This window comes from Babylonia areolata, chromosome 24 (genome assembly GCF_041734735.1).
Source record: "Babylonia areolata isolate BAREFJ2019XMU chromosome 24, ASM4173473v1, whole genome shotgun sequence".
NCBI lineage: Eukaryota > Metazoa > Mollusca > Gastropoda > Neogastropoda > Buccinidae > Babylonia > Babylonia areolata.
The window spans coordinates 49,612,015-49,638,342 of NC_134899.1; the positions used below are offsets into that span (position 1 = coordinate 49,612,015).

At 45.5% G+C, this 26,328-nt stretch overlaps 1 protein-coding gene across 1 annotated transcript in view; it reads right to left on the reverse strand.

Moving 5' to 3' along the window:
• LOC143299242 (E3 ubiquitin-protein ligase HERC2-like) overlaps positions 1-26,328 on the reverse strand; it is a 176,496-nt gene that overhangs the window by 10,792 nt on the left and 139,376 nt on the right. The window contains 16 exon segments of the mRNA XM_076612452.1: positions 1,561-1,644; positions 3,570-3,854; positions 6,485-6,576; positions 8,041-8,136; positions 10,825-10,964; positions 12,201-12,330; positions 13,275-13,398; positions 15,111-15,288; positions 16,195-16,409; positions 18,749-18,947; positions 19,295-19,566; positions 20,298-20,420; positions 20,808-20,950; positions 22,773-23,063; positions 24,006-24,113; positions 25,210-25,363. Coding sequence (XP_076468567.1) covers positions 1,561-1,644; positions 3,570-3,854; positions 6,485-6,576; positions 8,041-8,136; positions 10,825-10,964; positions 12,201-12,330; positions 13,275-13,398; positions 15,111-15,288; positions 16,195-16,409; positions 18,749-18,947; positions 19,295-19,566; positions 20,298-20,420; positions 20,808-20,950; positions 22,773-23,063; positions 24,006-24,113; positions 25,210-25,363 — 2,634 coding nt within the window.

Here is a 26,328-nt window from a genome sequence, read left to right on the forward strand (position 1 = left end):
GCTTACTATGTCTATGAACCACACACCCTATCTTCCATGTCCTCTTGTCAAAAGACAGTTCAAAAGAGATTGGTGGACATTCCAGTATCATCATAATTTCATTCCGTTTTATCATCTATTTATTATCTTTCAATGCAGCGTGTGTGTGTGAATACAACAGAATAATTCTTTTTGTCTTGAAACTTTTAAATGCAGCAACCTCCCACAACATGGCAATTTTCATCAGCATACTGATGTTGGTCATTAAGTGGAAGAAGAAGAAAAAGATTAAGCTCTTCACTGAATGGTACTGGTCAATGGTTTATGACAATTTCAAGGCTTTTCTATACTCTGAAGGGCAATACATATTCTTCCAAGGCTTTTCCAGCCCTGGAACTGGCTCTTGCATTTTCCTAAAGACCTTTCCACACTTCTGCTTCAGTTTCTCATGGAGGTGCTACTGCGTTCATACAAGTCCATACATGCTACACCATACCTGCAAAACAGATTCCTTACCAGCAGCATAACCCAACATGCTCAGACAAGCCTTGTGTAATATTTGTGTATATATCACAGTGGATTTCTTCCACAGAATTTTTCCAGAGGACAACACGTATATTGTCACAGGTTTTTTTCCAAGTGGGAACTGCACACAGGACTTTGGTTTATCGTCTCATCCATGTGGAGTGATGGCCTAGAGGTAACGCGTCCGCCTAGGAAGCGAGAGAATCTGAGCGCGCTGGTTCGAATCACGGCTCAGTCGCCGATATTTTCTCCCCCTCCACTAGACCTTGAGTGGTGGTCTGGATGCTAGTCATTTGGATGAGACGATAAACCCAGGTCCCATGTGCAGCATGCACTTAGCGCACATAAAAGAACCCATGGCAACAAAAGGGTTGTTCCTGGCAAAATTCTGTAGAGAAATCCACTTCGATAGGAAAAACAAATAAAACTGCAGACAGGAAAAAATACCAAAAAAATGGGTGGCACAACAGTGTAGCGAAGCGCTCTCCCTGGGGAAAGCAGCCCGAATTTCACACAAAAGAAATCTGTTGTGATAAAATGAAATACAAATACAAATGACCGGCCACTCAGTTTGATTTTCCAATGGAACTTGGGGAAAAGGGTCAGACTGGAATCTGAAGCCAGACCCTCCCCTCACAAACACTGTATTGGCACACTGGTGTTTCAACCATTCGTCCACCTTTCTTCAAGACAATATTATTATTACCCTTTTTTTTTTTTTTTTTTAATAAATAAAATTATTATTTATTTATTTATTTATTATTTATGTACGCTTATAGTTGACTTAATCAAGTTTTTGCGCCATATACATATTATTATTAGTAGTAGTACTTCTTTTTTTATGTATTTATCTATTATTTATTCACCCTTTTTTCTTTTTCTTTTCTTTTTTTTCTTTCTCAAGGCCTGACTAAGCGTGTTGGGTTACGCTGCTTGGCAGATGTGGTGTAGCGTATATGGATTTGTCCGAACGCAGTGACGCCTCCTTGAGCTACTGAAACTGAAACTCTTCAAGACTCCCAAGAACTGTACGAAGATGAGCTGGGAGTGACCGACCTGTATCCTGTTGAGTTCCACCACAGGGCCGTGCTGTTTGTCTCTCATCATGGTGGCTTGAACCACCTTCCGGAACGCCGCTTCCTGAACACACACACACACACAGAGCATTACTTGTGGGTGGTATAACAGTGAGACAAAAAGAGACAAAGACATGTTTATTTCAGGAAAATGTCGCACAACAATATAATAGTAGTACAACACAACATTACAGAACACAATACAACAGACCTACAATACCACAGACTTACAACACAATATATCATGTCTACAATACAGTACAACACAATGCAGCAGACCTACAATAAAATCCAATACAGTATAATGTAACATAATTCAGCAGATGTAAAATATGCCTACAATGCAAAACAGGACAATAGATCTACAATACCAACCATAGATGTAAAATACAACCGACATACAATACATCTACTGTACAACAGACCTACAATGCAAAAGATCTGCAATAGATGTACCATGCAATGCAATATACTTACAATATATTGCAACTATGATACAATACACTACAATATACCTACAATGCACACACACACACACACACATATATATATATATATATATATATATATATATATATATATATATATATATATATATATATATATATATACACACACACACATACATACATATCTATATATATAGAGAGAGATATGTATGGTGGTCATGTATCATTATCTATATCTGTATATATATATCTCTCTCTCTCTATATATATATATATATATATATCTATCTACAGACATACATATCTATATCGAGAGAGAGAGAGAGAGATGTATGATAGTCGTGTCTGACTATGACAATCAGAACAGGAAAGGAGGCGACTGCTCTCTAGACAAGATTTGATTATCGTGGATAATGTCTTGCCCAAGCAACATCCCAACTGTCTCATCCAAGAGGGTTTTAGAACACAGTTGGCACTGGGATGGTCCCCAAAGGCCAACTAGCCCCCAAGGCAATGCAATACAACACAGCACACACAACACAACATACAACACAGCACAACACACATGACACAACATACAACACAGCACACACAACACAACATACAACACAACACACACAACACAACATACAACACAGCACACACAACATACAAACAGCACACACAACATACAACACAGCACAACACACACGACACAACATACAACACAGCACAACACACACGACACAACATACAACACAGCACAACACACACAACACAACATACAACACAGCACAACACACACGACACAACATACAACACAGCACACACACCACAACTCACAACATATACACCACAGCACACACAACATAACACAGCACACACAACACACCATACAAAACGCACAACATATCACACACAACACACCACAAACAATACATCACACACCACCACACCAGACAGAACATAACACAGCACACAGAACACACAATACACCACCACAGCCACACAACACACAGTACACACCACAGCACAAACACAAACACAAAACACCAACACCACACACCTTGGCAGAAGACACTACACACACCACAGCACACACACAACATAACACAACACACCACCACCACACACCACACAGCACACACAGCACACACCACCAACACCACACACACACACCACAGAGCACACACACCACAGCACACACCACAACACACACCACAGCACACACCAACAACACACACCACAGCACACACCACCAACACCACACACACACACCACAGAGCACACACACCACAGCACACACCACAACACACACCACAGCACACACCACAGCACACACCACCAACACCACAGCACACACACCACAGAGCACACATCACCACACAGCACACACACACCACATCACACACCACCAACACTACACACACACCACAGAGCACACACCACCACACAACACAACACCACCACCACACACCACCACACAGCACACACACCACCACCACACACCAACACCACAGCACACACCAACAGCACACACCACACACCACAGAGCACACACCTTGGCAGAAGACACCAGGACCCCACGCAGAGCGTCCAGGCCTGTGGTGGGCTCCTCCTGACCCTCCATCATCAGCCCCCCGCCCCCTGTCGCCATGGACACCACAGCCCCCACTCCTCCTCCCCCAGACCCCCCACCACCCCCAGCCTTGAGGTGGGGGGTGTCCTGCAGGTGGAACATGGGGAGGGAGGGGCAGAAGAGGTCGGAGAAGTGGTGCAGCAGCACCAGCCTGTTGCGCAGCGAGGACATGGGCAGTCCCTGCACGTGGTTGAACTCCATCGGCACCTGGTCGTCAACACAACACAATACACTATCACTTTGTACCAGGTAACCCAGTACTACCTGCCGCATGTGAAGTCTCTCAACAACAGACCAGGCGGAGGAGGAAACCTTTCCCAATGGCTGTGAAGGTGGAAGAGGATGACCAAAGGGCAGGGGGAGCCCTTATCCTTGGCTGGAAGTCCTCCTAGGAGACGGAACTCCGAGGAAAAATCCTGCACCTGCTGAGGCCATTCTACACGTGGCAGTATCTGTACCTGTGGGACTCTGAGGGTCAGTAGGTGAGAGAATGGGGAAGGGACTGCACAACTCCTCTTCACTAAAAAAAAGTCACCTGTGCTGGTCAGGCAAGAGAACACTGGTCATTAAGGAGAAGCCTGAGTGAAGGAAGCAGGGCTCAACTTCTAGAGACGTTTTCCCTTGCAACACCTGTGGGAAGTGCTGTGCATCCAGAATTGGCCTCTTCTCCCATATGAGGACACACACCGACAGATAAGCCTGCCTGCCTACTCATCCGTCGGTCCGATGGGAGACTCTATCATACTTGTGACCCAGATGTCAATAATGATAAACAGTCATATAAAACAGTGTAAGAAAAAAAACTAACAATGAATGGTCGTGCACGTGGTTTAACTCCATCGGTACCTGGTCGTCAACACAACACAATACAGTATTACTTTATTACCCCGAGACACTTGTGACCCGACGTCAACAGTGATAAACAGTCATATAAAATAGTAAAAAAAAAACCCACAAAAAACATAACAATGAATGGCCACACATGTGGTTTAACTCCACAGGCACCTGGTTGGCAACACAATAACAAGAAGTTATAGAATAGAATATGTCTTTATTACGAAGTGTACCGGGGTCACAAGGAATATTGTGGGGGTAGTACACAAAAGGTACAATAATAAATCAAAAATCATCCACAAACGCAGATACAGTAGAATTTCGGACATATATACGTATAATGCAATATCTTTTTAAAGGTTAGAAGTCCTACAGCCTGTTAAAGACATTGGGGCAGTGAATTCACATTCTCTGTGCCCAGGGCTCAGCACTGGAAGGCTGGTCACAACCCTTTCCTTCCGCAGTGTCAACCTTCCATGACTGAAGTCAGGTATTCATTGACACCTGGCTGGAGTGACAAAAACAGGAGTAAAGTGCCTTTACCAAGGACACAACGTTACGCTGAAATGGAGCCTTGAGCTCTGATCAATGGAGCAGAAATTTGATGCTTAATTTATTCTGCCATGGTGCCGACTCATTCAAACTATGATAAAAATGATGTTGAATAGCTGAGCATGTGGCTGAACTCCTTGGGCATAAACAATAGCAGTAACAATGATATCATAATGAATCAGTCTTACACTGCGCATTATCTTGCTGTATGCATCTTGATGCTCTGTTCATGCTCCGCACACACAATTCATGCATCGTAATAATATTAACTGGGTTCCTACAGATATCACCAAACAAAAACTTCCATACTGTTTCCTGACTTTTTCTTGACCAGACCGGAAAAAAATCCACATCAAACACAAGCCAAATCAATTCAAAAATTTGTCTGTTACACCACTCACATACGTGGTCAGCAGATATCCCAATATCCATGTCCAATTTCCATCACTTTTTGTTTCTGTGATTAAAACAACAACAACATCAAATGTTTTGTTTAATGGTACTGGTCATGAGTTTCATTAAAATTCCGGAACTTTACCAGACCCTGAAGAGCTCAACAGATTTTCCCAAGACTTTTCCAGCCTTGGAAATTGTTCTTTCATTTTCCCTAAGACTTTTCCTGACTTCTGTGACTATGTGTGAGCCCTGTAATAAATGGCCGTGCACATGATTGAACTGGAAGGCACCTGGCCACAACTGTCATAATGAATCATTCTTGTATTGTGCATACTCTTTGCAGGATGCAGATCAATGCGCTTCACAGGCTCCACTCAAACAATTCATGCACCAACACTTCCACAAGCTCATAAACAACCATCCACATAGACACAGCCTGTAATATCGCCAAGGGAATAATATTAAGCAAAGAAAATGTGTCAGTGAACATAAGGTTGTACCACACTCATTCATACTTCACGCTCAAGAATACAATGTGCCCTTGAATCCGACTTGCAGGATTAAAAAACAAAAACAAAACAAGGAGGTTTTTTTTTTATTTTTTATTTTTTATCAGGGAATGGTTGTTTTGATGCAAGAGAACATTTGAAAAACATCTTCTCTTACTCTCTTTAAAAAAGCAGTGAAGACATATCACTTCTGATGTTAGCCAGTCATGGACTCTCCCCCACAACCCACACACTTTCAAACTGACTTGCAGAGAGAGAGAGAGAGACAGAGACACAGAGAGAGAGAGAGAGAGAGAGAGAGAGAGAGAGAGAGAGAGAGTGTGTGTGTGTGTGTGTGTGTGTGTGTGTGTGTGTTGTGTTGTGTTGTGTTGTGTTGTGTTGTGTTGTGCTGTGTTGTGTGTTTGTGTGTGTGTGTGCGAGCACGCGTGTGCATGTGCATGTATGTGAGTGCGTCTGTGCATGCCTGGGAGGCACTGTGAACAACCGAAGTGTGGAAATGTTCACGCGCCCTATAGAAATCAGGTTCATGCATTCGTTCATTCTGACCTGTAGTGGGAGACGTCCAGCGCTGACAGGTTTGTGGGTGGACCAGGCCAGGCTGTGGGCAGAGCCGCAGGCCACACGGTTGATCTTCTTTCCTGTAATCCACACTGACACTTTTACATGCCAGGACTTTTTCCCTTCAACACACACACTGACACTGAGTTTTGCATGCCAGGACTTTTTCCCTTCAACACACACTGACACGGAGTTTTACATGCCAGGACTTTTTCCCTTCAACACACACTGACACTGAGTTTTACATGCCAGGACTTTTTCCCTTCAACACACACTGCTAGCTGATTTTTACATGCAAGGACTTTTTCTCTTCAACACACACTGACACTGAGTTTTACATGCCAGGACTTTTTCCCTTCAACACACACTGACACTGAGTTTTACATGCCAGGACTTTTTCCCTTCAACACACACTGCCAATGATTTTTACACATAAAGACTTTTTCTCTTCAACACACACTGCCAGTTGATTTTTACACATCAGGACTTTTTCTCTTCAACACACAATGCCAATTGATTTTTTACACACAAGGACTTTTCCTCTTCAACACACACTGCCAGCCTGATTTTTACACACAAGGACTTCTTTCATTCAACACACACCACCAGCTGATTCTTACACACAATGACATCTTGCCCAGAACATACACGCACAACAGACACAAGGGAAAATTACACAGGTCACCACTGAGTTTTATAAAGAATGGTTTTAATGTCCCACAACCTTTCACGTCCAAGGTGTGGATTCACATCCACTGTGTCCAGAGCCTGTGATAGACATCCACTGTGTCCAGAGCCTGTGATAGACATCCACTGTGTCCAGAGCTTGGGATAGACATCCACTGTGTCCAGAGCTTGTGATAGACATCCACTGTGTCCAGAGATTGAGATAGACATCCACTGTGTCCAGAGCCTGTGATAGACATCCACTGTGTCCAGAGCCTGTGATAGACATCCACTGTGTCCAGAGCTTGAGATAGACATCCACTGTGTCCAGAGCTTGGGATAGACATCCACTGTGTCCAGAGCTTGGGATAGACATCCACTGTGTCTAGAGATTGAGATAGACATCCACTGTGTCCAGAGCTTGGGATAGACATCCACTGTGTCCAGAGCTTGAGATAGACATCCACTGTGTCCAGAGCTTGAGATAGACATCCACTGTGTCCAGAGCTTGGGATAGACATCCACTGTGTCCAGAGCTTGAGATAGACATCCACTGTGTCCAGAGCTTGAGATAGACATCCACTGTGTCCAGAGCTTGGGATAGAAAGGTAGTGCCCAATCCTATCCTTCCTCCGTTTCAACCTTCCCCAACCTGTCAGCTACCCATTCACACCTGGGCGGAGTGAGGAAAAATCAAAGTGAAGTGCTTTTCCCAAGGTGACAGCACCATGCTGAAACAAGACCTCAAACTCTCGACTGCTGGTGAATGCTGAATCAGGGGAACAAGCCCTGATTCCGTCACGGCCCCTGCCCTTGTGACACACACACACACACATGTACACACACAAGCCACTTTCGCCCCGTCCTGTCACACATACCCTGCAGTGCAGCCACCATGCGAGGTCGCTGTATGGCATTGGTGGTGCCGTCTCCCAGCTGTCCCTCGTCGTTGTCGCCCCAGGTGAACACCTCACCTGTCATAGACACACCAACACAGGTAAACACCTCACCTGTCATAGACACACCAACACAACACAGGTAAACACCTCACCTGTCACATACACCAACACAACATAGGTAAACACCTCATCTGTCACAGACACCTACACAACACAGGTAAACACCTCACCTGTCACACACACCAACACAGGTAAACACCTCACCTGTCACACACACCAACACAACACAGGTAAACACCACACCCACCACACACCAACACAACACAGGTAAACACCTCACCTGTCACACACACCAACACAACACAGGTAAACACCTCACCCGCCACACACCAACACAACACAGGTAAACACCTCATCTGTCACACACACCAACACAACACAGGTAAACACCTCACCCGCCACACACCAACACAACACAGGTAAACACCTCACCTGTCACAAACACCAACACAACACAGGTAAACACCACACCCGCCACACACCAACACAACACAGGTAAACACCTCACCTGTCACACACACCAACACAACACAGGTAAACACCTCACCTGTCACACACACCAACACAACACAGGTAAACACCTCACCCGCCACACACCAACACAACACAGGTAAACACCTCACCTGTCACACACACCAACACAACACAGGTAAACACCTCACCTGTCACACACACCAACACAGGTAAACACCTCACCTGTCACACACACCAACACAACACAGGTAAACACCTCACCTGTCACACACACCAACACAACACAGGTAAACACCTCACCCGCCACACACCAACACAACACAGGTAAACACCTCACCTGTCACACACACCAACACAGGTAAACACCTCACCTGTCACATACACCAACACAACACAGGTAAACACCTCACCTGTCACACACACCAACACAACACAGGTAAACACCTCACCTGTCACACACACCAACACAACACAGGTAAACACCTCACCTGTCACACACACCAACACAACACAGGTAAACACCACACCCGCCACACACCAACACAACACAGGCAAACACCTCACCTGTCACACACACCAACACAGGTAAACACCTCACCTGTCACATACACCAACACAACACAGGTAAACACCTCACCTGTCACATACACCAACACAACACAGGTAAACACCTCACCTGTCACACACACCAACACAACACAGGTAAACACCTCACCCGCCACACACCAACACAACACAGGTAAACACCTCACCTGTCACACACACCAACACAACACAGGTAAACACCTCACCTGTCACACACACCAACACAACACAGGTAAACACCTCACCTGTCACACACACCAACACAACACAGGTAAACACCTCACCCGCCACACACCAACACAACACAGGTAAACACCTCACCTGTCACACACACAAACACAACACAGGTAAACACCTCACCTGTCACACACACCAACACATGTAAACACCTCACCTGTCACACACACCAACACAACACAGGTAAACACCTCACCTGTCACACACACCAACACAACACAGGTAAACACCTCACCTGTCACACACACCAACACAGGTAAACACCTCACCTGTCACACACACCAACACAACACAGGTAAACACCTCACCTGTCACACACACCAACACAGGTAAACACCTCACCTGTCACACACACCAACACAGGTAAACACCTCACCTGTCACAGACACCAACACAACACAGGTAAACACCTCACCTGTCACACACACCAACACAGGTAAACACCTCACCTGTCACACACACCAACACAACACAGGTAAACACCTCACCTGTCACACACACCAACACAACACAGGTAAACACCTCACCTGTCACACACACCAACACAACACAGGTAAACACCTCACCTGTCACACACAATAACACAACACAGGTAAACACCTCACCCGCCACACACCAACACAACACAGGTAAACACCTCACCTGTCACACACACCAACACAACACAGGTAAACACCTCACCTGTCACACACACCAACACAACACAGGTAAACACCTCACCCGCCACACACCAACACAACACAGGTAAACACCTCACCTGTCACACACACCAACACAACACAGGTAAACACCTCACCCGCCACACACCAACACAACACAGGTAAACACCTCACCTGTCACACACTAACACAACACAGGTAAACACCTCACCTGTCACACACTAACACAACACAGGTAAACACCTCACCTGTCACACACTAACACAACACAGGTAAACACCAACACAACACAGGTAAACACCTCACCTGTCACAGACACCAACACAACACAGGTAAACACTTCACCTGTCACAGACACCTCACCTGTCACACACACCAACACAACACAGGTAAACACCTCACCTGTCACAAACACCAACACAACACAGGTAAACACCTCACCTGTCACACACACCAACACAACACAGGTAAACACCTCACCTGTCACACACACCAACACAGGTAAACACCTCACCTGTCACACACACCAACACAGGTAAACACCTCACCTGTCACAGACACCAACACAACACAGGTAAACACCTCACCTGTCACACACACCAACACAGGTAAACACCTCACCTGTCACAAACACCAACACAACACAGGTAAACACCTCACCTGTCACACACACCAACACAACACAGGTAAACTAATTGTACTCAGAACTGTATCATCCCCTTTCGTCACTTCAATGGTGAAATGTTACCTGAGTCTGTGCAGGCCACACAGTGCAGAGAGCCACAGGCCACGTCAATCACTTTCTTGCCCTGCAGGGCCGACACTCGCCGAGGTCGCCGCACGTGATCATCCGTGCCGTGACCTAGGCGGTGGTAGTCTCCCTTGCCCCTGTTGAAAGAAAGAACACATTTAAAATAAAAGGGAAATGCAGAATTATCAAAAAGCCACACAACTGATCAACTGCAAGCGCATTCACACGAAGTGGTTCAGGCGTATAATAAACCAGTCTGCACATCTGCTGACACGGGAGATAGGAAAATCTCCACCATTATTAACCCACCAGAGCCGCGACACGGATTCAACCCAGGAACTTCAAACACTTAACCACTCAACTGACAGCTCGTGCCTATCAATGTGGACTCTTATTGCTTTCATTTTTCAGTCTAAAACACGATTAAAGGAAATGCAGTGAACAGGTCTGTCATGCACAATAAAGTCAGAACGGATTGCTACAGCAACATGTGGTGTGTGTGCGTGTGTGTGTGTGTATGTGAATAAAGCCTGATGAAATGACACAGGAATCTTTTGACGAAGCAGCTCTCAGCTGGCTCTACCCAAGGTGGGCAGCCTGTTGTGTAACTAAATCCCCAATTGTAAAGCACTTAAAGCCTTATCTCTGACCAAGGTAGGTGCTTTATAAGTATCCATATCAATCAATCCTATCCTCCCTGTGGACTGCTGGCACTGGGACTGTGACTGAGCACGAGCCTTGCAGCGACTTTGTATTGGTGAGACACAGTGTGTAGTGTGAGAACAATGCCTCCCAAAAGGGTATTTTTTTTGTGTTTTGTATTTTTTATTTTTTTTTATTTTGTATTTCTTTTTATCACAACAGATTTCTCTTGTGTGAAATTCGGGCTGCTCTCCCCAGGGACAGCGCGTCGCTACACTACAGTGCCACCATTTTTTGGTATGTTTTCCTGCGTGCAGTTTTATTTGTTTTTCCTATTGAAGTGGATTACTCTACAGAATTTTGCCAGGAACAACCCTTTTGTTGACATGGGTTCTTTTACGTGCACTAAGTGCATGCTGCACACGGGATCTCAGTTTATCGTCTCATCCGAATGACTAGTGTCCAGACCATCACTCAAGGTCTAGTGGAGGGGGAGAAAATATCGGCGGCTGAGCCGTGATTCGAACCAGCGCACTCAGATTCTCTCGCTTCCTAGGCGGACGTGTTACCTCTAGGCCATCACTCCACAGGGTACAGAAGACAGGATGGCACACACATGCACCCACACCCACCCACCCCCACCCTCCATGTGCCCCCAACACCCACACCCACAAAGTGTCAGACTGTGAACCCCTGTGACTCCCAAAGAAAAGAAACAGCACAGGACTGACCAGGTGTAGACGGCGCCAGACTTGGTGAGAGCCACAGAGAACTGGGAGCCACACTCCACCTTGCTGACTCCCAGACCCTGCAGGAAGTCGATCTTCATGGGGATCTTACAGCCGTCACTGCCTCCCCGACCTGATCACACACACACACTGGTTAAAAGGTAATGACAGAGCACAGACATATACGCTCATGTTTGTTGTTGCTCAATTTTTTTTTATAATCTTCGGGACTGTATACTGAACATCTGTATTTTGTCTTGAGTTAAAATGTTTACACCAAAAGGTTAAGCCATGGGGAACTGGTCAGGGGGTGGGGTGGTGCCAATATGGAAATCTGTACAACAACGAAAACAGTCATGCATGACATAGAAAGACACACACACAAGAGATATTTTTATGGAAAATAGACACAGACTTACCACACAATAAAAAAAAAGCTGTTTATGAGGATAAAAAAAGACAAAAACAAAATGTCACCCACCCAGTTTTCCATTACCACAACAAAATGAAAACTGTCTATGATGATTGAAAAAAAAAAAAAAAAGGTTTAAAAAAAACAACAACACCAACACATACCCACTTCCACCACATAATGAAAAACTTGTCTATGACAAAAAAACCCAAAAAAACCAAAAACACAACAAAACAAAACAAAACAAACAAAAAAACATTGGTATTTGTATTTCTTTTTATCACAAAAGATTTCTCTGTGTGAAATTCAGGCTGCTCTCTGCAGGGAGAGCACACCGCTACACTACAGCGCCACCCATTTTTTGGTATTTTTTCCTGTGTGCATTTTTTAAAAAATTTGTTTTTCCTATCGAAGTGGATTTTTCTACAATATTTTGCCAGGAACAACACTTTTGTTGCCGTGGGTTCTTTTACGTGTGCTAAGTGCATGCTGCACACGGGACTGCGGTTTACTGTCTCATCTGAATGACTAGCGTCCAGACCACCACTCTAGTTCTAGTGGAGGGGGAGAAAATATCGGTGGCTGAGCCATGGTTTGAACCAGCGCGCTCAGATTCTCTCGCTTCCCAGGTGGACGTGTTACCTCTAGGCCATCACTCCACGTACCCAGTTTTCCATAGTCCCCATCGCCCCAGGACCAGACGGTGTCATCATCGGTGATACACAGGGTCTGTGCGTCACCACTGCCACAGGCGATGTCTGTCACTCGGTGATTCTTCAGGGCTTCCACCTGGTGAAGCACAGACATCCTTGTCAACATGCTTGATGCAAAAATAAAACAAGCACAAAGTGCCATGCACACATTTACATATGTGTGTGTGTGTATGCATATCCAAAATACACACATAAATGATATGGTAACATTTAATACCGATAACAATGATAACAACAAGAAGAAGAAGAACAAGGAGAAGAAGAAGAAGGGAGAAGAAGGAAGAAGAAGAAGAAAAAGAGGAGGAAGAGGAAGAAGGAAGAGGGAGAGGAAGAAGAAGGAAGAAGGGAAGAAGGAGAAGAAGAAGACGAAGAAGAATATCAACAGTTCATCTATATAATAATAATAATAATAATAATAATAATATCAACAGTTCATCTACATAGGAGTTTCAAACCTCTCAAGGCAGTTTACAGCAACATGTCAGTCAGAGTCAAACAAGAACACACAGAGACAAACATGCATACACACAAACACACACATACGTATGTATGCACACACACACACACATGCATGTATCCATCCCTGTAGAATCAACTGAAGATCATAATCTTACTTTTTTTTTTCCCCTCAAGACCTGACTAAGCGCGTTGGGTTACGCTGCTGGTCAGGCATCTGCTTGGCAGATGTGGTGTAGCGTATATGGATTTGTCCAAACGCAGTGACCCCTCCATGAGCTACTGAAACTGAAACTTATTCTAAAAATCGAGAGAAGAAACAATGTGGTAGATGGCAAATGAATTTCATTACATGAAAGCGAATCAACCAGGTCAATGAGGAAGTGTGCATCTGAGTGTACGAGCTTTTGTTTTGAATGTGCGAGTGTGCTTGCATGTGTTTCTAACAACAGAAACATGTTATTAGCAAACATCTCAGCATTTTTTCGAAAAAACGAATCCTCACAGTAATTAATCCTCCTTTAGGTATTTTTGATGAGCAATGTTCTGTGTTGTTTTGTTGCTACTTTTTGCAGTCCATACTGAACACTGTGCAAATCTACACCGACTGACGGTCTGCAGTTTGCTGTACCCAGCTGTCAACATTTCCCAGGGTGGGACAAATGTGACCCAAACAAATTCCATTACTTTCTTCCATACCTTTTCCAGTCAAGACTGAACAATTTCCATACCAAACACAAAACTAAACTGAAAAAAAAAACCAGCTGTTGGCTACACTGATAATGAAAGAGATCGGCTGAATCCCAGTACAAATGTTTAATTTTCAACACTTTGTTTTTTTTTAATTGTTTTTTTAATAACTGCATTAACCCTTTCACTGCCAAACTCGCATTTATGCAGCAGCTAGGTAGAGGACCTATGTCACTGAAGGGTGACCAGATCGTGGGTCTGTCATCCATGAACCTACTGCTATCTTTATTTGATGGTAGGATAGGTCATTATTTCTGCACATCACAGGGGGAATCCCCAGCTGTTATTAGACACCCTATTTTCTGTGTTTATTGCACAAGAGGAATTTTTCACTCTAAATTGACTGGCAGTGAAAGGGTTAAGCTCTTTGTTGAAAGGTATTGATCAAGGATTTTATCAAAATTCCAAGACTTTTCCAGACCTTGAAGGGGAAAAAACATAATTTTTTCCAAGACGTTTCCAGCCCTGAAAATACTTTGATCATTCTTTGCCCTAAGACTTCCCGACATCAATGACTCTGCAGGATCCCTGATCTCCATCCACCACTTCAGTTCCCTCTCTCCCCTGACAGACACCACTGACCAGTTTGGGTCGGGGCTGATCCTCGCTGTCCCCGTGACCCAGTCGACCGTAGCGACCTTTGCCCCACGTGTACAGCTCCCCGGCGGCGGTGATGCAGGCGCTGTGAGCGCCCCCTGCTGCCACGTCCACCACCTCCCGCCCTCGCAGGGACTCGATGACCCGGGGACGGTCACATGGACTTTACGACACACAAAACCACAATCAGTTACAGCAAATTAAAAAAAAAGAAAAAAAAAGATCAATTAATCAGCATTAAGGACGGCAGGAAACAGACGCTTTTGGAATATAACATTCTGAGTTTGAAATGATAATAAAACAACACACACTATAATAAATATCGGAACCCCTGAAAACAGACTTTGTCCACATGGCATGATCAAAAACAAAAAACAAAAACCCACATAAAAGCCCATTTAACTAGTGGGTCACGGTTAAGTATGTGCAATTAAAAGCCCATTTACAGATACCAGTGAACATGGGAGTTGCTATCTTCTGTTGCCAGGCACAGCATCCTCCCCAAACACAGACAGTAACCAAACAGCTTACTTGTTGCAGAAGTATTTACACCTCCCCCTTTCCCCATCCCAACCTATGTCCCACCCCACTTCACCCCCAGGCTCTCCCCATCCCCACCCCTGTTCATGATCTCCCTCACCATCTGTTGTCCAGGCCCAGATTTCCATCATCACCTTCACCATCCACCCTCCTACAATCTCTCTCACCTCCTGTTGCCGTGGCCCAGTTTTCCGTCCTCCCCCTCTCCCCGGTCCCTCCCGCACCCCCTCCCACACCTGTATCTAGGCTTATGACAGTATACTGTATGTCCCTTTCTCCTGCTAGCTATCTAGATGATTTTCAGTCTTTTTCCCTATCTTCACAGGATATCTTGATTCTCCTTCAATGTGGATTCATTGCCCATTTCTTGACACCATGCACTGAAGCGATCATTTCAGTTCCCCAGTGCTGAAACCCAGCTCCCAATTCAACTTGTACGTCATTCATCTTATACGTCATAGTAAGCTTCCTGCGTCATTCGCCTAGATACACTTCAACCTCCCCCCCCACCCCTCCATCCAAATCTCACCTCCTGTTGCCGTGGCCCAGTTTTCCGTCCTCCCCCTCTCCCCAGGAGTACACCTCCCCCTCAGCGGACAGGGCCAGACAGTGCTTGCCCCCGGAGTTGACGGCCACCTTCTTGATGAACACGTGCTGAATGGACTCCAGGAGGGTGGGGGTGGACACCGACTCCGTCCCCCCGATCCCCAGGCGGCCCCCCGCCCCATACCCTGTGCCGTACACCTGAGGGACAGCAACAGGTAACAGGATTATTGTTTGGTGGAAAGTTTTCTTTATTCTGAATTGAAAGTTTCAACTTACTTGAAAATTCTGGTGGTCTCTCATTACCTTCCTCGGCAAAACTGAAGTTTGAAAAGTCTTGGGCTGGACAGGCTGTGAGTGAACTAAGTTCACGGCTGCATTAAAGTTGCCTGGCCACAGATGCCCAACTGTGGCATTGCAAAATACTGTCATATATTGGACAGGGCTCCAAGTCAGTGTCCTGGATGAGGTGAGGCTTTCTCATCTTGATTTGGATGGCTTTTTTGTTGTTGTTGATTGATTGATATGGATACTTATATAGTGCCTATCCTCAGTTGGAGACCAAGCTCTAAGCGCTTTACAAACACGGGGTCATTTGCGCAACAGGCTGCCTACCTGGGTAGAGCCGACTGATGGCTGCCACTGGGCGCTCATCATTCGTTTCCTGTGTCATTCAATCAGATTTCAGGCACGCACACATACACACTCAGACAGACATATAACATTTTTGAACGTGTATGACCATTTTTGTTTTTTGTTTTGTTTGTGTGTTTTTTTTACCCCACCATGTAGGCAGCCATACTCCCTTTTTGGGGGTGTGAATGCTGGGTATGTTCTTGTTTCCATAACCCACCAAACGCCGACATGGATTACAGGATCTTTAACGTGCGTATTTGATCTTTTGCGTGCGTATACACACGAAGGGGGTTCAGGCACTAGCAGGTCTGCACAAATGTTGACCTGGGAGATCGGAAAAATCTCCACCCTTTACCCACCAGGCGCCATCACCGTGATTCGAACCCGGGACCCTCAGATTGAAAGTCCAACGCTTTAACCATTTGGCTCTTGCTCTTCATCTTCCAGAAATGGGTTTCAGTGCACAGCACCAATGCCCTGTCCAGGTCAACACCTGTCCCAGATTTTCCTTTGTAAGTTTTGCAATCAAAGCTTGGGGGAGACCATCAAAATACACAAATAAGTTGAAACTTTCAATTCTGAGTAAAGAAAACTTTCTGTTATATGTATCCAGAATCTTCTCCAGTTCTTTGGCATGGTTGTCATGTGTGCATGCTGCAAAAACTCGAAGGTGCTGTTTCGTAACTAAATATCATAGTTCACACACACACACACACACACACACAGCAACACATACATATCCACAAGCAAACACACACTCCACATACACAGACACATTACCTCAAACACACACACACACACACAAACACACATCACACAAACACACACACATCACACACACACACATCACACACATGCATGTAACACTCACTCCCATATCATCCACACGCATCATTCACACTAACAAAGAACTTGACACCTTCACATCAGACCACACCACAGCTGGAGATGAAGCACTGGCCAAGTGGCAGTGTGCTTGTCCAGGAAGTGAATGTCCATGTGTTCAAGTCCTGCATAGGCAGGGATTTTTACTTCCCCAACCACGAGACAATGAATGGTGGACTGGGTGCTAGCCTTTTGGATGAGACGATAAAGCAAGGTCTTGCATGCAGAAAACACTTAAAGCACAGGGTATAAAAAAAGTCTGACTGCCTGGGTTCTTTCAAAACAGGATACAAAACACAAGAGGAAAAAACTTTGAACCCACTTGGGAGAGGAGAAGTAGTGTACTTCAACTTGTGGAGTCTTCAAAACAACTGAAGATAGCAGCAGTCACAAGTGCAGTTTTCTTGAGAACAGTTCGCTGCTGGTTGGAAAAGGTGGATGGGTGAAGGAAGTGAGAGAGAATCTAGACAGTGAGAGGAAAGGGGGGCGGAGGAAGAGGAAAAAGAGGGGGAGGGGAGGGAAGGGGGAAATGGGCAGGGTGGGGACGAGGGAAGCTGTGATTTGGTTTAGTCCTTGATGTTGAGGCCATATGGTGCTGTAGTACTGAGATGCTGGATAATCTGTTTCTCCATGTTCTTTCTCTTGAAGGAGTGACCAGTGCTGTTGCGCCAGACCACTGATATGGGGAAGTGGGTTATGCTGTGGGGATCAGTGTTGAAGTGTATAGCCACAGGGGTTTGCTTTTTCTGGAGGATGCTGTCCCATAAAAGAACCCACAGCAAGAAAACGGTTGTCCCTGCAGATAAATCCACTTTGATAGTAAAAGAAATACCCTTCTAGACAGAAAAAAACCAGAACAAAAAAAAAAAGAAAAAAAAAAAGTATTGATGGCACTGCGTTTGTAGTCACATGCTTTCCATCAAGTAGAGCAGCTTGAATTTCAGCCAGAGAAATCATCGTGACAAAAAGTAATACAAAATAAACAAACAAAAAATCCACACAAAACAACAACGACTGACCTTGCCATCAGCAGTGACAGCAAACAGCGTCTGCTCCCCACCAATCAGCTGAACTGGGCGGAGACTGGCCAGCGATTCACAGCCGATGGGCAGCTTGACCTTTGCCCCCTCAACTCCGCCCAGCTGACCCCGGTGGTTGTGACCCCAGACCCAGATCTGTCCGCTGCCGCCCCACGACAGGGTCCAGTCGTCAGGCTTCCTGTAGACAAGTGAATGGATACTGTGGTTTTTTTCTTAGTGTATGTGTGTGTGTGTGTGTGTGTGTGTGTGTGTGCATGTGTGAGTGTGTCTGCGTCTGTGTATTAGCAAGCTCTTAAGTGAGTGTGGAACACAGCCACCCCCCCACCCCCCTCTCGAATACAAACAATTTCCCTTCATTCCCTACACTTTTCTCAAGATCAAATACCAGCATCCCAAAAAACAAAAAAGAAAGGGAAACAACAACAACAACCACCACCACCACCACCACCACCACCACCACTAAAACCCATTCATCCGACACAAAGTGCACCACAGCAGACAGACAGGTGGACGCCGTCACCCTACCTGTTGAGCCACTGCAGCAGCTGCTCGTCATGCTCCAGACGGAAGGCGCCATGGTCCAGGTGTTCCTGGTCCCCAGCCTCCCCGTCGCTGGCGATGTCCAGGATCTTCTTCCCCACCTCCTCCGTGAACACTGGGGGCAGCGGTGACCGCGTCACGATGGACGCCGCCACTCGTGCCGCGCTGCAGTAGCGCCGAAACCACGCCCACTTGTGGGCCTCTGCGCAGCATGCCAGTGTGTCAAGGCCAAGGTCACAGGCCAAGGCCACCAGCACCTGTGGGCACAGACAGGGACAGTGGGTGAAAGTGTGCAACGGTTGTGTGGTTACAGCTATGACTTTCAATCTCCTGGGTTCCAGTCCTGTCATGGCACCTGGCATATAAAGGGCAACGATATTCCCCTGATTTCCAAGGTCAATAGATGAGCAGACCTGCTCAGTGCCTGGACATGTATACGCATGCAGATGATAAAATGTGCATGCTAAACATTTCGTAATCCATGTCAGCGTTCAGTGGGATGTTGAAACACAATACACCTAGCATGCAGACTCCTGAAACTTGGGTTTGGCTGACTACACAGGAGGGTGAAAAGAGTCACATATATAAAAGTTCACTCACACATACTGACGAACATGGGAGTTACCACCCACAAATTGGTCAGGGAATCCTGCTTAGATTCTGAAAACTTTTCACCCCTCGAGACTACTGTAGTGACTTCAAATCACAACTCCTGCTTAAGACATTAATTTTCATCTCACAAAAGGTAGGATTATCTTCTGATCTGAACACTATATTTTTTTTTTCTCTTTTATTGATGATTATATTGCACCTATCTTCAGTCGGAGACCGAACTCTAAGTGCTTTCCATACATGGGTAGAACTGACTGACAGCTGCCTTAGGTGCTCATCATTTGTGTCCTGTGTCACTCAGAGAGACTGACAACAGACAGCAGTGAGAAGAGAGAGAGACAGCAGTGTGGGCAGACAGACACAGACAGAGGGTTACCTTGAAGAAGGGGCTGTGCATGAGGTGCTTGCCGCTGCGCACCAGAGGGTCCTCGTATTCGTACTGTCGCTGCAGCGCCTCCGGCAGTCCCTTCACCAGAGCCGCAAGGGCCGAGCCACTCAGCTGTCGACACATCACTCATGCATGAATACACCTGCCCCCATTCTACCTGTAAGACTACCTGTCAACACGTCATCAATGCATGAAAACACCTGCACCGTCCTACACAGCGACTACAATTACCTATACACCCCATCTCCCTCTCTATGATCAACTTCAGATCCACTATGTTTCTTTGTTCCTTGATTAAAACCCTCCACATTTGGATATCAATCTTTCTCTGTCTCTGGACCTTACATTTGGAATATCCCCTTTATAAAGTCCCTGTAAAAAAAAAAAAAAAGAAAAAAAAGTACCCTCCCCCCTGGCCTCCATGGCCCCCAAAAAATCCCTGCAGGAATTAACTAGAAATAAAAACATGGGCCCCCAATCCCCTTCCGTCCCCCTCACCATGTGGAAGGGCCTGGAGATTTCAGGCTCAGGGCTCTCTGAGGTGGGGCTGGACAGCAGGGCGTTGACGTTGATGAGGGGCCCACAGCACGTGGACATCAGCTTCCGCAGCTTGTGCAGCGCCCACATCCGCTGGTTGGCACCTGCACGACACAACAGGGGGCACCGCCACTCAGTACTGCTGAAGACCAATGTAGCTATTAAGGTTAAAAGTCCTATAGCCTTTTATGACCCGTGTCTACGGCTCGGCATAGGCAGCTGGGCACCAAGCCTCTCCTTACGATGGTTTAACCTTCCCCAGTTCAAGTCAGGTAATCATAATAATAATAATAATGGATACTTATATCACACACTATCCAGAAATCTACTCTAGGTGCTTTACAAAAACACTTTTGTTAACATAACACATTACATCAATGTTACATGCACACACCAAAATGTGACTTCCCACACACACACAGACACACAATGCATACATACATTTTAACATACATGTGTATCTAACAGCTACCAACATACGCACACATATGCAGGCACAAACGTACATAAACACATGTGCGCGTGTGCGCACACACACACACACACACAATACACATGCATATACATGCATGTAGTTTATGTACATATACATATGTATACACACATAGTCAAGTACAGCTAACGCAAAGGAAGTGGACCTGCCACAACTGAACTTATTGCTGAGGGAAAAGGTGAGTTTTGAGAGGAGATTTAAAAGATGCGAGGGAATCAGAATGACGGAGGTTGTCAGGGAGCTTGTTCCATGTCTTTGGTGATTGAAAAGAAAACTCATTTGACTACACCTGAGTGGAGTATGGAGAAGCACAATAAAGTGCCTTTCCCAAGGACACAACACCATGCTGATCGAGGCCTCGAACCCGGGTCCCTGGTGAACACTGGATCAGAAGTCCAAAGCTTCACCCATTCTAACTGATTGTGTAGCTATGTGTGTTTAAACGAAACAAAACACGGGGCGGATGATTGGCTGTGCAAATGACAGGCCTTGAAGAGATGTCTTGGTACTATGTCAGCTGGAAAGAACTGGCAAATAGAGCAAACTGAGAGGTCTAGTTTGTACCAGTTTGATGTGGCGCAGTTTATGACACTAATCTAAATTTTGTTTTACCTAGGTATCAAGATAAGCACAATAACGAGAAATGGGTTTTTATTCCACTCAGCATTGGGATACAAAATCAAGAATGTAAAGTTTAATTTAAAAAAGGAGAGAAACTGGAGAGACAGACAGAGAGAGAGAGAGAGAGTGAGAAAGAAAGAGAAGGAGAGAAAGAGGGAGTGAGAGAGAGTGAATAAAAGAGAAAGAGAGAGAGGAAAAAGGAGAGAAAACAAGAGAGAGAAAGAGAGAGACAGCAAGAGAAAGAGAGAGATTAAGACAGAGAGAGCCAGGCAAGCAGGCAGTCTGTGGACCAACACGCTACAGATGACACACAAACACAGAGAGTCAGGCAAGCAGGCACTCTATGGACCAACACGCTACAGATGACACACAAACACAGAGAGTCAGGCAAGCAGGCACTCTGTGGACCAACACGCTACAGATGACGCACAAACACAGAGAGTCAGGCAAGCAGGCAGTCTGTGGACCAACACGCTACAGATGACACACAAACACAGAGAGCCAGGCAAGCAGGCACTCTATGGACCAACACGCTACAGATGACACACAAACACAGAGAGTCAGGCAAGCAGGCACTCTGTGGACCAACACGCTACAGATGACACACAAACACAGAGAGAGCCAGGCAAGCAGGCACTCTGTGGACCAACACGCTACAGATGACGCACAAACACAGAGAGAGCCAGGCAAGCAGGCACTCTGTGGACCAACACGCTACAGATGACACACAAACACAGAGAGAGCCAGGCAAGCAGGCACTCTGTGGACCAACACGCTACAGATGACGCACAAACACAGAGAGCCAGACTCACTCAGACAGCTGAGCTGGGCGCAGGCAGCCAGAGAGGCGGCCATGCGGGGCACGATGCCCGTGTTCATCATGTTCTCCAGCCGGAAGTCCAGCAGGCAGGTCACCAGGTCGATGGACGGCCGCGACAGGATGGTGCGGTCCGACAGCACGTCCAGGGGCGCCGCTGAGGGCATGATGGGATAGATGGTGAAGAGCCAGCCCCAGCCGTTGACGGAGCCGTCGCTGGTGAACTTCCAGCGTAACTCCTCACCCGTGATGCGCAGCTCCTGGGACCAGTCGGACCACTCCCGGCCTGGTGTGCACCATGTGTGTGTGTGTGGTTTACAGGACAAAGTAATGCAATGCAATGCAGCAAAGTATAATACAGTGCACACGATTGTGATAAAACATAAAACGGTGCAATACAGTCCAAAAGATGTTCAGCATGAACACACGCATAAAAACATATGGGCATGAGCATACACATTAAAAAACAAGAGATAACTATACACAGTATTAAAGAATTTCTTGCATTCTTTTTGTACATTTGGTAAGATTTATACTATTCTTGTCTCTCATCACAGACACACACACACATAAACACAGAAGCTTAAGATCAACGGCATAAGAACAAAGTGTGAAAGTGACATGTTTAAACTGACATGCACTGCATCTAACAATAGTCATTCTAAATCAGACACACCCAATAGATTCACGCAATTTCTCTCTCTCTCTTAACATTTCTCATACTTTTTTTCCCTTTATCAATAAAAATGAGCAGTCCACAAACACACACACACACATTATGTAGATGTACAAGCATGTATAATACATACACAACATCTAGTACAAGACGGCAAACAATTAATGCATACACATACATTGTACAAAAAGATCTATTACACAGACCTGTTTATTTCATGAATAGTTCTATGATTATGGTTCAATTGAAAAATAAAGTACACACACCCATACACACCATAAACACTTAATGAATGGGTAGGCCAACATATAAAGCATACCATACACACAAACACACAATCAAATGGGAATGCTGACAAGTGAAGCACTCATACACACATACACAACCCAATCAATACACACACTCACACACACACACACTTGGGAATACTGTCGAAGCACAAACAACCCCCCCCCCCCCACTACACACATGCAACTCATACCCCCCCCCCCAACACCCCCAACCTCCTCCCCCCCTCCCCCCGCGACACACAGAAAGAAAAGCAGCACCCACCAGACTTCATGGCCACCACCCGTCCAGTGCTGTCCATGATGGTGAGGGGGTCGTGGCGTCGCTCTGTGGAGCAGCGCCGATCAAACTCCACCCTCAGTGCCTCTGCCCCTGTAACACCCGTCCACACTGACCTCACACAGCTCAACTCCCCCCCCCACACACACACAGGCCTACCCCACAATCTCACTAGTAATAATGACCACAATCTCACTATTAACAATGACCACAATCTCACTATTAACAATGACCACAATCTCAATCTCACTAATAACAATGACCACTATCTCAATCTCACTATTAACAATGACCACTATCTCAATCTCTCTATTAACAATGACCACTATCTCAATCTCACTATTAACAATGACCACTATCTCACTGATAACAATGACCACAATCTCACTAATAATAATGACCACAATCTCACTAATAACAATGACCACAATCTCACTAATAATAATGACCACAATCTCACTAATAATAATGACCACAATCTCACTAATAATAATGATAACCACTAATAACAATGACCACAATCTCACTAATAACAATGACCACAATCTCACTAATAACAATGAAAGGGCAAGTGCCACAATCTCACTGATAATAATGAAAGGGCAAGTGCCACAATCTCACTGATAATAATGAAAGGGCAAGTGCCACAATCTCACTGATAATAATGAAAGGGCAAGTGCTACAATCTCACTAATAATAATGAAAGGGCAAGTGCCACAATCTCACTAATAATAATGAAAGGGCAAGTGCCACAATCTCACTGATAATAATGAAAGGGCAAGTGCCACAATCTCACTGATAATAATGAAAGGGCAAGTGCCACAATCTCACTAATAATAATGAAAGGGCAAGTGCCACAATCTCATTAGTAACAATGACCACAATCTCACTTATAACAATGAAAGGGCAAGTGCCACAATCTCATTAGTAACAATGACCACAATCTCACTAATAATAATGAAAGGGCAAGTGCCACAATCTCACTAATAACAATGAAAGGGCAAGTGCCACAATCTCACTAATAACAATGACCACAATCTCACTAATAACAATGACCACAATCTCACTATTAACAATGAAAGGGCAAGTGCCACAATCACTATTAACAATGAAAGGGCAAGTTGTGAAAGCAGCACAGGCATCAAAGAGAGGAGCGAAGAGACGACGACGAAAGGCTGACAGTTCTCACCTGCCACCCTGACAGTGCCGGAGATGGAGGTGTCGTCGGTGTAGGGGTGGGGGGACTCCTGGGTGACGGGGTAGGAGGTGGAGCGGGCGTACTCGCTGTCACTGGCCACGTCCTCCAGTTCCGTCACACACAGCTCCAGGAGCATCTCTGACACCTGTGGGGGTGTGTGTGTGGGGGGGAGAACAGGGTTATGGGAACACTGATTTTCTGTCATTTGGTGTCACCTGGAATCCTTCACCACCCCTTGACTGTACTGTGTGTGTGTGTGTGTGTGTGTGTGTGTGTGTGTGGTGTGTGTGTGTGTGTGTGTGTGTGATTGTGTGTGTGTGTGTGTGTGAGAATGTGTGTGTGTGTGTGAGTGTGTGTGTGTGTGTGTGTGTGTGTGTGTGTGTAGTAGTAGTCTTCAGTTTAACGTCTTCCACTTTAAGTGATATCAGGTGTGTGTGTGTGTGTGTGTGTGTGTGTGTGTGTGTGTGTGTGAATGTGTGTGTGTGTGTGAGAATGTGTGTCTGTGTGTGTGTCTGTGCGCGCGTGCGTGTGTATGTGCGTGTGTGTGTGAATGTGTGTGTGTGTGTGTGTGTGTGAATGTGTGTGTGCGTGTACGTGTGTGTGTGTGTTTGAGTGTGTTTGCGTGTATCATTAGTCAGTCTACCCACTGTTGTGTGTATGCACACTTTATGGAACACACAGGTGCTGACACTGTGTTGACATACAAACAGCAGAAACGTACAAAGAATGAACTCCTGTGATCTTCCAAGGCATGGGATAGTTGTGAAGTGTGTGTGTGACAGGGAGTGAAAGGGTGAGGAGCACAGTGACCAGTGTTCTCTCCCCCATGTCTGTCAATGTGTAGCAGCCTTGTGTAATATAGAATAAAACAGAATATGTCTTTATTACCAAGTGTACAGGGGTCACAAGGAATACTGGGAGGGATAGTACATAAAAGGCACAAACGTAAATCGAAAATCATACACAAACACATATACAGTAGAATACAGGACACATACATGTGCGTATCAATATGAGAACTTGCACACACACACACTCACACACACAATTTAAACATAAGCTGCACCTCACATGTGGATGGGGCTGATGACTAGACCTTCAGGTAAGTGG